The sequence below is a fragment of the Fukomys damarensis genome, unplaced genomic scaffold (assembly GCF_012274545.1).
Source record: "Fukomys damarensis isolate Sample0158 unplaced genomic scaffold, DMR_v1.0_HiC HiC_scaffold_18, whole genome shotgun sequence".
Taxonomy (NCBI): domain Eukaryota; kingdom Metazoa; phylum Chordata; class Mammalia; order Rodentia; family Bathyergidae; genus Fukomys; species Fukomys damarensis.
Window position 1 is genome coordinate 54,224,866 of NW_022900930.1, and position 14,329 is coordinate 54,239,194.

The 14,329-nt window shown below is 51.7% G+C and overlaps 1 protein-coding gene across 7 annotated transcripts in view; it reads right to left on the reverse strand.

The window, feature by feature from the left end:
• Window positions 1-14,329, reverse strand: part of Dlgap2 (DLG associated protein 2) — a 437,601-nt gene that overhangs the window by 180,546 nt on the left and 242,726 nt on the right. For all 7 annotated transcript variants that reach the window (XM_010620360.3, XM_010620359.3, XM_010620357.3 and 4 more), the window contains one exon: window positions 10,864-10,896. In XM_010620360.3, coding sequence (XP_010618662.1) covers window positions 10,864-10,896 — 33 coding nt within the window. The remainder of the gene's footprint in view (window positions 1-10,863; window positions 10,897-14,329) is intronic.

The window sequence follows — 14,329 nt, forward strand, 5'->3', positions numbered from 1 at the left end:
ACCACAGTGCAAAGGGATAAGTAAGAACAGCTACCTCAGAAAGCGGATCCAGAGACACCCACTCTACAATCTGCCTCCCTGCACAAATTGACCTGCTGTAATGCTCAGGTGCACACACACTTCTGTGTGTGTGTGTGTGTGTGTGTGTGTGTGTGTGTGTGTGATGTGTGTGTGTGTGTGTGTGTGTGTGTGTGTGTGTGAGCCCACTCCGGGACACTGACACAGAAAAATAGGAGTTCACTATTTCAAAGACTTATCTCCTAGGTACAGTTAGGATTTATTTAAGATATAAATAAATAAAAAATGATGCCAAATGTTGATTACAGTTAACATGCAACTAAAAACATAAGGATATATTCCACTGAAACATGAAAGTTCTGCCTGGTGCAGATTAAGACATGATAGACAGCCATTCCACAGAGGACCCAGCCTTGTGAATGATTACTTTGACTGACAAGGCTTCCATGTATGAAAGATGGTTGCTGAGTGACTCAGGCTTTGAACTGATTTCAAAGTCAGAAGGCAGATGCTCGGCAGTACACAAAGGCACTGACATCTGGAAATTTCATTTAGAGCTCCTGTCTGAATTCTGCGTTAGTGCCACGCCAGCCTTGCTCTCAGCAGAATCCCACTCACCTCCCTGGGAATTTCACAGCCGGTTTATCTTCATTTAACATGTGCTATGTATCCCACACAGGAGAACCAGCTTCTGAGTTGGAACAACCACACTGCCTGGAGATCCTGCCTTAGATTCATATTCAAACCAACAGTGTCTGTAGCAAACTCCGAGGGCTGTGGAGGGCTAGTAGAACTTCTGGAAAAGATCATGCTGTCTGCACACCAAAATGTACAATAGCCTCTCATCCCAGCACTCTGGGAAGCTGAGGCAGGAAGATCCTGTTTGAGCCCACCACGGGCAACTTAACCATTTATTGAGACTGTCACAAATTGAAATATAAAAGGAGGGCTCAGTACAAATGCCCTGAAAAAGTGATAGTCAGAGCACTGTCCCTATCTACACCTGCAGGCCAGGCCTGCTGCAGCTGGATGCTCCTGATCATCCATCCATGGTGAATTCAGCCCCGGATATCAGTGTCCTAAGGGAAGAGTACGGAGAGGGCAGCAGTCACCTCTGTGGCCCCTGGGCCTCGTGTTTCACGGAGAGCTGCCTCGCAGGATGAGGGCAGCACTGGTCTGACTGCGCCTGACACCGGGAGCCAGCCCCGAGTTGCTGGTGATAACAGAGCTCCCTGCTTCCCAACGTTGCTCTTGGGCCCTGGGGCTATGCATCTGTGAGGGTGACTGCTTCTCCACCCAGGCAGCCTTGGTTTGCAGGCTGAGGGCACTGCCTGAGGGGGCTGGGTGTCACAGACCCCGGAGCGGGCTTGGATCCCCTTGGTCCTGTGCTGCAGCAGGGTGGCTGGCTGGCTTGTCTGTTTCAGAGTTCTGCAGACCTCCTTGAGACTCCGAGGAGCTGTGCTCCTCTCCCGCCAAATCACAGATGCCCTGGAAGAGGCTCCCAGGTGGCCTCAGGGTCCAGAGGTCCCAGGTACCTGCAGAGCAACTCACATTAAATGAGTCTCAGGCTTGACCTACAATGACGGTACTGCAATTGCTTCTCAATGTTATCACATTATCTTCCTTTTGTTTCATAATACCTTGGTAACTATCCAGAATTAGAAAAAATGAAGAATCATGAAATTCTAATTTTATTATCCAAAGACAATAACAAGAATGGCCACTTCAAAGAGTGGTACCAGGTCACTGTTCTATGAAAAATCCCATCAAATCACTTTGATGGAGATCTGCACTGGAAATGGGCTGCAGTCTCAGGCAGCTGCTTTATTCCTCTAAGCTTGGTCTTCACTGGATCCTGGGATCCCCAGTTATTCCCTCAAAGACCCAAGTGCAGGCCACATTGACCAGAAGCCCGGGACACTGGTGTGAGAGGCCTGGCCCTGGTCCTCCCCTCAGCACCTCCCCAGCCCAGGTGCCAATGGTGCCCGAGTTAGAGCAGTGCATGGCCCCCCAGGGCCTTTGCCCTCATAGGAGGACTCTCATTCTATGCCCTCGGTCCTGATGCTGTCAGGAGAACAGGTCTGGAAAGCATCCGTTTACATAGTTGCACTGAATCTAAGCTACAAGCCAAGTGTGGAGTGAGCCCGATGCTGGTCAGCTTGCACCTGTTCTCCCACGGGGCCAGGCACAGATGGGGGTCTAGGCGCCATGCCATGTACCCCACGTGAGCTCTGCGAGGTGTAACCGTCTGGCATGGTGCACACTCAGGGTGTACATGGGATGCTTCCTGACTACCTCGGGCGGTGATGACCACAGCCCAGATGGCCAGCTCGCCTACGGCCTCCTCATCATAACACGGGTGGCATTGTCAGCCCCTGCTGCACTCAGACCCTCAAACTGGGCCGCCATCCCAGTGTGTGCCCCTGGTTCCACTGCCCCAGTCCCCCGGCTCCCAGCCAGCAAACTCCACAGAAGCAAGTGTGAGCGCCTTTCTGCACCTGCTTAAGGCCACACGCAGGGTCCTCCAGCATACTCTGCACTGCTGCACTGAAAGTCTGGTGCTTGTTTTGGTGGAGCAATGTTCCTGTGTGATATTGTGTGCACATCTGTGTGGAAGGACACATAAAGGTAATCTCTGTTATCTTCTGTCTGGAAGGCAGAGTGTCCTGAGAGGAGAGGGTTCAGCTGTCCACAGTGACTCCCTACAGGAGTGTAGGGGTGTCAAAGAACCACCCTATCTTTCCTACTCACCCCACACTGCCTCCTGCCTGTAGGAGATGTGACAAACTCCATCCAGACTCTACCTACAAGCCACATTTTCTGTATTCAGGAAGCATTTTAAAAAGATGAATAATCATTACGATACAGTTATGTCTTATTTACAACCCTTTCACAACTAACCTATTTGATTATCAGATTTTCTTTAGACAGAGAACTATCTTGTTTATTTCTATACTTCCCCAACTGCTAGGATAATGTCTGAGAAAGAGACTTGGAGTAAAAACAGAGGAACTGGATAATCAGCACACGAACAAAGAAGTTGCTAACAAAATAAAATATGGAAGTCCTGAGCCCCACTCTACCCCAAGCATCATGCTGAACACTAATTTCTAGCACTGCCTTGCAGCGCAGGCTCTGCTCTCCTTCGCTGATGAGGCCAGGAGACTCAGGGACCTCACAGACTTGGCTCTCAGCCTGCAAAAATGAGGGAAGACAGATTTTACCCAAACCCATTTGGTTCTAATCCTGCGTCCTCACTTACGTTTCTTTCTTCTTCTATCCTAGAGTTTTATGATTTAGTGTGATTAATAATTTGTCATTTGAGTTGGTAATGGTTTCTTCCAAATCTAATTACATTTCATGAAGATGTGACCAATTCCCTGAATCTAATGACAGGAATGGACCATTCCTGATTACAGTTTTGAAACTTTGAGAAATCGGCTGCCTGCCTTTCCCAGTGTGTTGAGAAGAAACCGTTCCCTCCAACACAGGTCATGGACAGGGTCCACACCCAGGTGGACATAGACAAGGAAGGCTCGTACCCCTTCAGCAGATGCACCAGCTGGGAGCGTAAGAGTGAGGGTGTGCAGCCTGAGTGTGGTCCTCGCTGCCCTGTAACCTGCCCACAAGTTCAGCCATGAGTCTGCTGTGGATGAACCCCAGATCCAGTCACCTTCCAGATTTCACAACCTATTTAAGTCTACACCATGACAACTGCAGACACGCTTCCATGTCTGTGAAAGGCCTTGGTGCCTGCCAAGTTGACAGAGACCCCAACTGTACCCAGTGTACAGCATTGGGTATGAGACTGAAAATGAAAGGAAAGTTAAGTTATAAGTGAAGATAACTTAGTTTCTGAAGATATTTCATTCTCAGGAAGCACAATGAAAGCAACTCTGTATTCCTGCTGGATGGACCCTGGGAAACCTTCAGGAAGCTCAGCTCTGAGCAGATGGAGAGAAGATACCGGACTGGCTTCTAACCCCACAAGAGGTGGCGATATTTGGGCTCCTTTCACGGTGGCGAGCGGACATGAAGGACGGATGCCACTCTGCTCTGTTAAATCCCTTTCTTTGGCCACTGTCATTAGTAATGGAGAGGAGCACACTATGATACAGGAAGTGATTCTAATATCACTCTTCATTGACATCTCACTGCACTTATCCAGCGCAGTCCCCAAATATCCATCAAAATGCATCAAACAGATGAGATATGGCAGCAAGAAAACAGACAGTGCTTTATCGCAGAACACTAAAACCAAGACTTGATATTTAAATTATCCAGCAACCATAGAGTAAAAGACTTATTCCTGAGCAAATCAATGAGGTAGAATTGTTTTGGTGCCAGCTGGATGCCTGAATCTCAGATATTGGATATTATTCTTAAAAAAGAAAGAAATGTGCAAATCAGGGCTTGTCTGTGCATTTTACATCATTCTGCACGAATGCATAATTGCCCCGTCTCAGACACCAGATGGTACGTGTAAATCACCCTCTTTCACTGCAGCTTCCATATTCAATCGCTGCGCTTCACCTCTGATTCTAAATGTAGTGTTTATAAAATCGCCTTGCTGGGTGCTCACAGCCCGCTTTAGTTCACAAATACACAGCTGTGAACAGAAGGGACTGGGCTGGGCGCCACGCATGTGGATAGTGGAGAAAGGCGGTCTTTCTATGCTGCAAACCCACACAAGACCTGTACTTAGGGGTGACACACATTACGGCTCTGCTCCAACAGGTACCTGCAGAGAAGAAAATCCAGGAGGGCCATGCAGAGGCTCCCTTGGGCTGTGGGTTGCACCACAGGCTGGGCAACACCTCCGACAGAGAGTGCACAGAGGCTCAGGCTGGGAAGAGATGTTTGCGCTGACCAGAAGCCTTCCTTGGACTGTGCTGCTCCAATACACAAATAAGGCCGTCTCCTTGCACAAGCACTGTGTGTAAAGGCAGCGCCTGCTGAGATGAGCCCCTCCCCAGTGCATCTGATGCCTACACTTTGCCCACAACACATGCACACGCAGCTCTTCCTAAGTCATCTCTGTGCATCCCTGCACTTTGACTTGCACACACATGCACACTTGCGCACAGTTCCCCTTTTCTCATTCTCCCAGCCTGCTCTTATTCCTAATTCCTGGGCCCTGGTGAGTCTGTGGGGGGCTAGCGTGGGGCACATGCTTTACACACAGCCAAGAGGGTTGGAAAGGCATATAGGGCCAGACATGGTGACTCTGAAAGTGAGATTCAGACTACAGACCTGGAGAACCTGAGAAACTTCAAGGAAGGGAACGGTGTGATCCAGCCTATGCCTCAGTAACAGTGACTGGCAGCTGGCCGGAGTGGTGACTAGGGACAGTCTTGGGGCTCCTGGGGAACCAGGAAAGAGAAGCAGAGATTCTGATTCCAGCTGAATCCTTTTCACCTGGAAAACTAGACAGGCCTGAATTTCTGCAAATACTTCCAGTAAAGGTGCCAGCTTTTGAGTGGTGCTGAAACTCCACATAATGATAGGCATGAAAAGATGGACCTCTAGGATGTGACAAGTGCCTGAGCAGACTCCAGACAGTGGTCACTGGAAGGCTGGCCAGGAGCCCTGAGAGCTCACCTGCTCTTCTCGGCAGCGCCCCAGCAGGGGCCTTTGCCCACTGACAAGGGCATCTCAGTCAGGAAGTGGGACTGTCGTCTCCTTTGTCCACTGCATTTTGTGTCTGTTCTAAAGTATATGGTTACGATAGCCCCTTGGAACATTACCAATACATAAGCCTCTGCCTATAAACATATCGGGTCATTACTACCACGCATCTTGTGTTGTTGCCTTTTCACCCCGCAGCCCCGCACTCCTCACTTTTATTCTGTTTCACTCTGAGTGTGTGGCCTTCCTTTACCCTCTAATGTCTCTAAAGCATCAGGCACTGGATCTTACAATGGGAATTCACAGTCCATCTGCTGTGTCTTCTCTGCTACGTTTAAGACGATCTATTTGTGTCACACTCCACGCTTTCGCTTTAGGAGGTGGGAGTATGTTGTACTTACTTGGTTTCAGTCTTGGGGACATTTAGATCAAAGAGGCAACTTACTGCTTCAGTCCCTGCCGAGGCTCAGCTCCTCCTTCCTCCCCATTCTTTCTCATTCTCTTTAGCTCATCTGTGGTTTTACAGCCTTTTGCTGTGCATTCCACTCTTCTTCCACGTTCTGCTTTAGACTTGGAGCAGAGTTCTAGGAAATGTCCTTGCACCGTTTTCCCTTTTGCTAACTCTCTTTTCAGCTGTCTGACCCACCTTCAAATATTCAAATACCGGTCAACTGTCATAACTCATCTTATTCCCATCTACTGTTTACTTCAGTCTACGCTTTGCATTCCATCAGGGTTCCTTTGTCTTTAGGGAGTACATTTAATAATTTTACACTGCCTGATGCCACACAGGTCTGCAGTTCCCAGTGCACAGCGCTCCTTATTCCAGAGCCCTGTCTTCACTCACCCTTCAGGTTCCTCATCTGATTATCTAGGTGGGCTGTCCTGTGGGAAGGAGGACCCCTCAGCCCTCTGGGGCCCTTGGGCTCTGGCTGTAAAGTTTCCCATGATGAACAGCTCCCATCCATGCCTGGAGCTGCATCCTGTATGGGTGATGCTGCGTTTGGCCCACAGCCCCAGCGTGGGATGACCCCTCTATACCTCCCCAGTGCTGTTTCCAGGTTCTTTTCTCAAGGCAGGGAAGTGCACTGGCCATGAATTTGATGGCTAGATGCCTCTGCCTGTCCCTAGGCCCCTCTAATCTTGAGGGTATCAACTCCAGAGCAGTCTGCTCCTTCCTGGGCTCCTTCCTCAGCCCAAACCGCTGCTGGTCCTCTGATTTAAGATTCTTGACTTTCAGGGCTCAGGGGATTCCTCGTTGTTTTCACTCAAGCTCAGCTATGCACTGAAATGGATTTCACTCTATGTCACATTGCATTTTGATGGGTTTGGAGGATGGGTCAGCTTCTGATGCCACTCTGTCTGCCCACTTCTGGTCACCTCCGTCACAGCCCTATCTCCTCTCACCCCAGAGGATGCTGCTGGGTTTCCAAAAGACAAAAACCACGTGTCAAGGTCTAGGCGGCAGTTGCTGGGAAGGGAACCCTGTTCCCAGGGACCCTGGGTTCCTGCAGGCACACTGAGAAGGCAGAGAAGCCTCTGTGCCCCATCCACACTGTCATGTGGACCCAGGGAGGACAGGCTGGGAAGCTCAGCCTCAGGCCCAGAGAGAGCTGACATAGCCACACCCTCGAGGGTGGGGAGGGAGCAGGGCCCAGCTGGACCTGAACAGAAAGCCCCCCCACACTTTTCAGAAGCAGCCTCATTACGCCCTGTTGTTTAGAGATCTCAAAATCTTCAGACAACACAGTCAACTAGGTACAGAGACCGTGAGATTTTTCTTTGTTCAGAGTCACTTCGGGGGAAAATCTTGAATTTCTCTTATTTAGAAAAAGCAAGAATGTAAGGCTACTAAGTACAAGAAAAACTCCTTGTTATTTCTTAAGCATGTATTACGAAGGGAGAAGATACTTCCTATTTGTAGTAAAATGTAAGATGATGTATGTCACTCCAAAATTTCCAGACCAGTTTGTGCATTTTCAAACAATCAAAGTAAACAAACAGAAACACAAAGAAACAGATTTAGAGCAGGAACACTTTATCTTAAGCTTCTAAAGATACATTTTTTAAACCTGAATCTTGCTTTTGTGCTGGAATTTCGCTCACCATTTCCCAATTACCCAGTATGTGTTGAGGCGACCAGTCATGTCCCTGCTTCTGGAAGTCAAGCTCTCAGCCTGCAGCCCAGGGCTATTTGTCGCTGAACACAGCAGAGTCTTGCATGCAAACTCGTGTCCTAGTAACTTACTGCTTCTTGGCTTTAATCTGATTAAACAATGTAGATCTAAGACACGGTGGGTGCACAGGCATGGATTTCTAGTAAGTTCTCCTAACAGGCCAGGCACCCTTCTCCATCTTCCCATACAACAAAACCTATTTGTGAGAGGGGAGAATGAATTAGAAATGGAAACAGACAGACAAGTCCAAGGCTGGCACTGTAGCCTAAGGTCCACATTGTTTTCCTGTACCATTGCCTGCCAGTGAAGTTTGAAAAAGACCATGTACTCTTAAATTATCTTCCTATATTAAATTGGCAGGGTCTGTCATGCGGGAGGAAGATAAACTAACAAAAGGCTCTGCTGCTGGGTCCTGTCCAGGGCCTGGAAGCTGACAGGAGCCCTCAGAGGATAACAGCTAGGCTCATGCAAACCTGCAAGGTGTTATACCAGTGGGCGGTTTTCTTAGTAACCAGTCTTCATCTACCGAGTTTAGGACAGGTTGGTGTACAACACACTGCTGTAGAAGCCACCCCATGGGGACCATGTGGTCCTGGCTAAGACCTAGCCCCTGTGCTATAGGCACCTGCTCTCCAGAGCCCCGGCTGGGCCTTCTCCACCCCTGCCAGGGGGCAAGGGCTGAGCAGGGACAGCGCGTCCATGGACACCTCCACCTCCCCGGGCTCCTGACTTCACATATAGATGGTGCAAGTACAGGCATCCTGAGGTGGGGATCCACATTCTATACCAATTAAATTTCTGGTTTGCTGAGAAAGTCCCCACTATGACAAGGACCTGCAGCTGTAGAATCTGAGGTCTCCAGGATTCTGTGAACTTTGCTCCTAGTATCATTTGCTTGACAGATATTATCGTCTGAGATGATGCTAATTATTCAATCTGTGTCCAAAGAACTAGCTTTCTCCAAAAGAGCTGATCATTAAAATGCAAATAGGTGTTTCCACTTGGCTGGTTCAGCCTGAGAGCTGCTATAGCTTCCTGAGGAGGGAGAGAAGCTCTCCACCCAGCTCCCGCCGGCTGCCTGACCAGTACGCTCACTTGCTCCTGGGGCCGTTAGGAGTTAACTGATCGATGCTGCCAGAGAAATTACTGAACAAAAAAGCTGATTTCAAATTCCATGGCTGCATCCAGCCAGCATACACTCAGACTAATTACCTAAATGATTTAAGAACACATGAATATTCATAGGGTGGCACTTCTGGGGAGGAAGGCACAGCTGAGACCCGTGCCCACAGCCCAGATTCGGAGCGATTCCCAGGCAGCACACCTGGGTGCTGGGGGAGACCGGAGGAGTGGCAGGCCCACTCTGCCCTCCTGCAGCCCCCACCCTGGGGCCCCTTCTGTGTGGGGCCCAGTTGGATGGCGCAACGAGGTCACACCTGTCCCTTCATCACTCCCACTCCTGCACTTGGTGTGGGCCGAGCACCCGACACCACTGTGACGCGGAAGCCACACCACAGGCTTCGGGGAGCACAATGAGAGGCCCTGCAACCCCAGCTGTTGGGTCTGCAGCCCTCACTTGAGTGGGCACCTATTTCTCAAAATGCAGACCCTGGGGGTTTGAGGCTGGTCTGGCAGATCGGGGCCCACTCAGGCTCTGTCTGCCACCTGGGATGGTCACAGACACAGCAGCATCCAGGAACACAGTGGGGCCTCACCGAGCCAGCCCCATGCTAGGGGCCAGTGGCAGGGAGTACACAGCAGCAGTAGCAGACACACGACATAGCCTGTCCAGAGGACAGAGCTGGGCCACTAGTGATACGCAGACAAAAGCACGGGCTTGCACTCCTACCCACTCTGGAGAGCACACACAGTGCCCTAGGAACTCCCAACAGGAGTGCACAGTCCTACACAAAACCAAACACGGGAGGCACATTCCCCAGGGCAACAAAAAGCCACAGCGACAGAAAATAGCAAACTCTCAAGTGTCCAGAGCACATCCAACAGGTGCAGGGCGTCACAGACCCAGAGGAGGACGTACCACAGGTCCAGAGTCCACACCTTCCTGTGGCCTTGGGAACACTAGGCTCAGTGCCTGACACTCTAGAAGGTGAGGTAAGGGATGCACTGTGGCCGTGTCTCCGTCTTCTCATGGATTCAACCACACAGGAAGAATCCAAAACCTCACCAAATGCCTGCTACCACCAAGCTGAATTCCCAAGTGAGCTTGTACTTAACGTTTCAGCTTGTGGGTTGGGGACTTCAGCCCAAGCTACACACAGTCCTCAGCCCCGGCTCTTGGGGCAGGGACCCCAGGCCCCCGACACTGGGACCTGCTGACTCTGACTCCACAGCTTGTCTTCCCAGCTTAGGTTTCACTGGTTTTCTTTAGCCAATCTGCCTCTTTCTGCTGAAAGCAGACTACAAAATCCAAACTCAGCAGGACCTGATACACCCCAAGAGAAGCCAGTTATTTACCATGTTTTCCTTATCCTTCCTGAGTGCACCGAGGAAAAGGCTTTGCCAATCTGCTTTGGCCGTTTTGGGACAGCTCGGCAGCTCCACACTTAAGTGCGTCTTGGGCAGCTGCAGCTCTGGGTAAAACAGCCCGACACAGGCGGCCGCCCATTCATCCAGACTGAGGCCAGCAAGGCCCTATATGCCCCCAGGTCCAGTCACTGCTGGTGGCCAGGCGCATCTCACCGTCTCATGGAATGTGCAGTCACAGAAACTCGCTAAAACATTTAAAGCCCATAAACGTGTCAACATCTACTATTGGAGAAAGCTGGCCAAAATCTGCAAATTCAAAACAGCAAAAAGGAAATCCTGCAATCTGGCTATGATACTGATTTTTCCTTAGAAATGAACTCCTCACACCTAGCACTATGTGCTGCTGTGGGTTATTTGCTTTTCCCGCAGGCACCAAGAAGAACATGCTTTCAGCCTCTCAACACTCTAGCATTCCCAGCAGGCCCACACCACCGCTCCCCCATGAGCACACGTGTGCCCCCCACCTGCGCAGGTGAGGGGCCAGGGTACTCACCTTCCGGCTCTCCACAGAGGGTGCACTGTGACTCTGCAACAGAAGAGAGGAGAAGCATTAGCCCAGGAGTGTGGGGACCCAGCCAGTCCCCAGCGCATCTGACACACATCTTCCGGTTGTGCTTGACAACAGTCACAGTCTCACTGCCCTGTGCGAGGCACTCATCATGCCTTCATACCTGCACACGGCTCACATGCAAGGTACGGAGACCAGGTTTCACCCCTCAATTGCAATATTTAACCCTTTACTTCAAGCACAACTCTGTTATATCCCTTTCCAGGATAAAAACTGTGAAAAAAGAATATTATATTTCAGTAAAAACACTAAAATACACACATATTGATTGAGTCCCCACAAATGGTCCATGACTGTAATCTGTGAGAACAACAGCAACACTGAGGTCATGTGCTCATTTACAGAAGGGGACCCCACAGTGCATGGTGGTCAGGGTACACGGTGGGCATGGGGTGGCAGCCAGACCTCGGGGCAGGAGGTGGGGTGGCTCCAGGCAGCAGTTGCCCCTGCCCTGTGGACTCCACTCTGGGCAGTGCTGCCAGCCTGACCAGCACCTCAGAGGCCACCACACTTTCATCACCAGGACGGTGAAGTTGACAGGGACCACCACTGGGCTGGGGCTGGAGAACAGGGAGGGCTTCACTGGACAGAAACGTCAGAGGCAACAGTGAGTCCAGGGGAGCAGGGACACGAGACAAGCAGGTTGGGGGGGTGACAGGGACACCTGGAGAAGTGGAGGGATTTGGACACGACAGGTTCTATGCTGTGAGGACCCTAGAGGGGAGAGCATGTGAGAGTTCTCGAGATCTAAAAGCACGGGGCCCCTACCCTTCGAGGTCCTGGGAACGGGTCCTGTGGGAGGGACCCAGGCACATGTACATGTCCTGTCACCAATGTTACTGGAGCAGGCCCTGCTCCCAAGCTAGCTGAAACACACAGGACCCCTCTTCCTGCAGTTATAGGCCGTGAAGTCCAGGGCCTTCCCAGAAGACCAGAGGGCGGCAGCCAGTGGCACGGAGCTTTGTAGGCAGCTCCCCAGGCTGCCACAGCTGCGCGGATGGGCAGCCTCCAGGTGCCGCTAGATACATACTACAGAGCACGAGTCTGAGGGGAAGGTTGTGCACACGGTGTGGCACTCACACACATTCCTAGGGTGGGAATCAGGAGTGGGTGTCAAGGTCCATGGCCCCACCAGCCTGCCAGACCCAGAAACAGGGAGGGCTGTAGGAGCCCTTGGAAGCCACGCATCAGGCATAGCTGCTTCAGACAGGAACACTGGACCTGCAAGTCACCCGGCAATGGTGCCAGGAGGTGACCGAGGCTGTGGATCCAGACAGAACCACCTGCTGCCCTGGGCTGCTGTGGTGCCCACCGCCTCACCCAAGAGAACCTGAAGCTGTGGGAAGGGAGCCCTCGACATGGCTTCATCAGGAAGTTCCTACTCCTGGTCCCAGAGCAATGTGTGAAGCTCAGGAAGACAGTGCTACATACATCTATGTGACGGTCAAGGCCCCAAGACAGACACTGGACCTCCAAGGAGCAGGGGACATCTTGACATAGAGCCCAAAGGTGCCCACCTTGGCCAGCTCCCTGCCCCTGCCAGCTAGAGGTCAGTGCCATGCTGCTGTCCAGGGGACACAGGCCCCTCACCATGCTCTGAACCCTTCGTGTGCACCCAGAATATGCTTTGATTCCAACCCCAGCAGCAGTCTCTGTCCACAGACGGAATGAAGTTCCACCACAGGTACACAGGCCGACCTGCTGTGCTCACATCTGCGCCCGTGCTTGCTCAGAGGCCTCCGGACAGAAGCGCGGCCCGGTGTCCTAATATCGGCAGTCACGGGTCTTCAGCACATGCCACTTCCAGCTGAATCATTAACACAACTGGGCCTCACCCTTTAGACAATACTGTATTTCTGGCAAGAGCGTAGGGAACCGCCATCCTGTGTGCTATGAGCTGAGGACCCAGGAATGAAAGTCATTGCTACTGGGGATGTCTGACAATGCTTTTCCCTGCACAGGCCACCGCAGCCACTGGATGCACCTGAGGAATTATCAAGGGACATGCAGAAGTTCTGCACAAGTACCCTTGGGGTGAAGAATGACAGGACGTGAATAACTTCGGGGGTACCTGAAGCCCCCCATGCTGGGTCTCTAGTAGTGAAGGGGCGGCAGATTGGGAGGCAGTAGGGATACATCTGCCCTTTCCATCCATCCAGGTCACATCCCAATGCCCCAATGTTATTACTAGCAGACTTGTGTTTTAAAATCTGTACCCAGAGCTGTGGTCCTGGGCGTGGGGCCTGCCAACCCCATAGGAGATGTTTACTCTTGAAGGTGACAGCTCCCAAGTCCTGACTCCCTCTCTGTGTCTACTGTCCACACCAGGATCTTGGGGAGGTGGGTAAGGCAGCTGAGAGATGAGTGCCCACACCCATGGAGCTGATGCACCCCAAGGACCCAAGGTTTCCACAGAGGGGACTGGGGCAGCAGGAAGTATGGGAACAGGCAGGAGGCCTGGGGCCAGAAAGAGGGGAGGCCGGGGTCCGGGCACTCTATCTACACAAAGCACCTGCTCACCACCATAGGTGTCCCTGTGGAAGCTCTGTGCTAAGGTATCACTCAAACTCTCATGACGGGGTCTCTGAAGCCAGTCATCTCCTGGGCTCTGCCCTTGGAATGGTGAAGGGAACTGTAGGAAATACATGGTTCCTTGGTATGGGAAACTCACAGCACAGGCAGGGCATTGGCAGGCAGACCTGAGGGCCACAGCATGAGACCAGGACCAAAGCTAATGAGAAGAGTAGCACAGAGAAGGAAAAGCTGAAACTCTGGCTGAAAGGGGAAATCTGCAGTAAGCGTGACTTGAATGGGGTTGAAAGAAGACATTACGAGTTGTCCTGACATGGGTAGGCAAATCCAATGGTTCGGAGACAGACGCAGAAAGCTCAGGTGCCATCACTGGGACCTGTGGCATCCACAGAGGCCTGTGCGGGAGGTCTGGCCCCGGCCCGTGGCACTACTGGGAGGCGGTGCCACCTTGGGGGAGGAAGCGAGGTGACTGGGAGTGTGGCCTTAGGGATCGTGGGACCCCGCCTCTCCCCGTCTCTCCCTGGTTCCTGGCTAAGGCGAGGCGAGCAGTTTCCTCCACCAATGTTCCTGCCTCCCACAGGGGCAGAGCCATAGAGCCAAGTGACTGTGGACCGAAACCGTGACACTGAGACCCAGAGCCAAACCAAGCCTGTCCTCATTCTAGGCTGACATGAAGCCAAGGAGTTCACCAGGTCAGGATGCACTTGGACAGCGGGAGGTGGGCCAAGAAGGAGGAACAGGAAGGCAGTGGCTGTCAGCACCACTCAAGTCACACTTCTGAGTTCAGCAGGGTCTGCACTGCTCCTCCTCCAAGACAGTGGGACAGAGGGAAGGAGGGAAAGGAGCACAGAGCTATGAG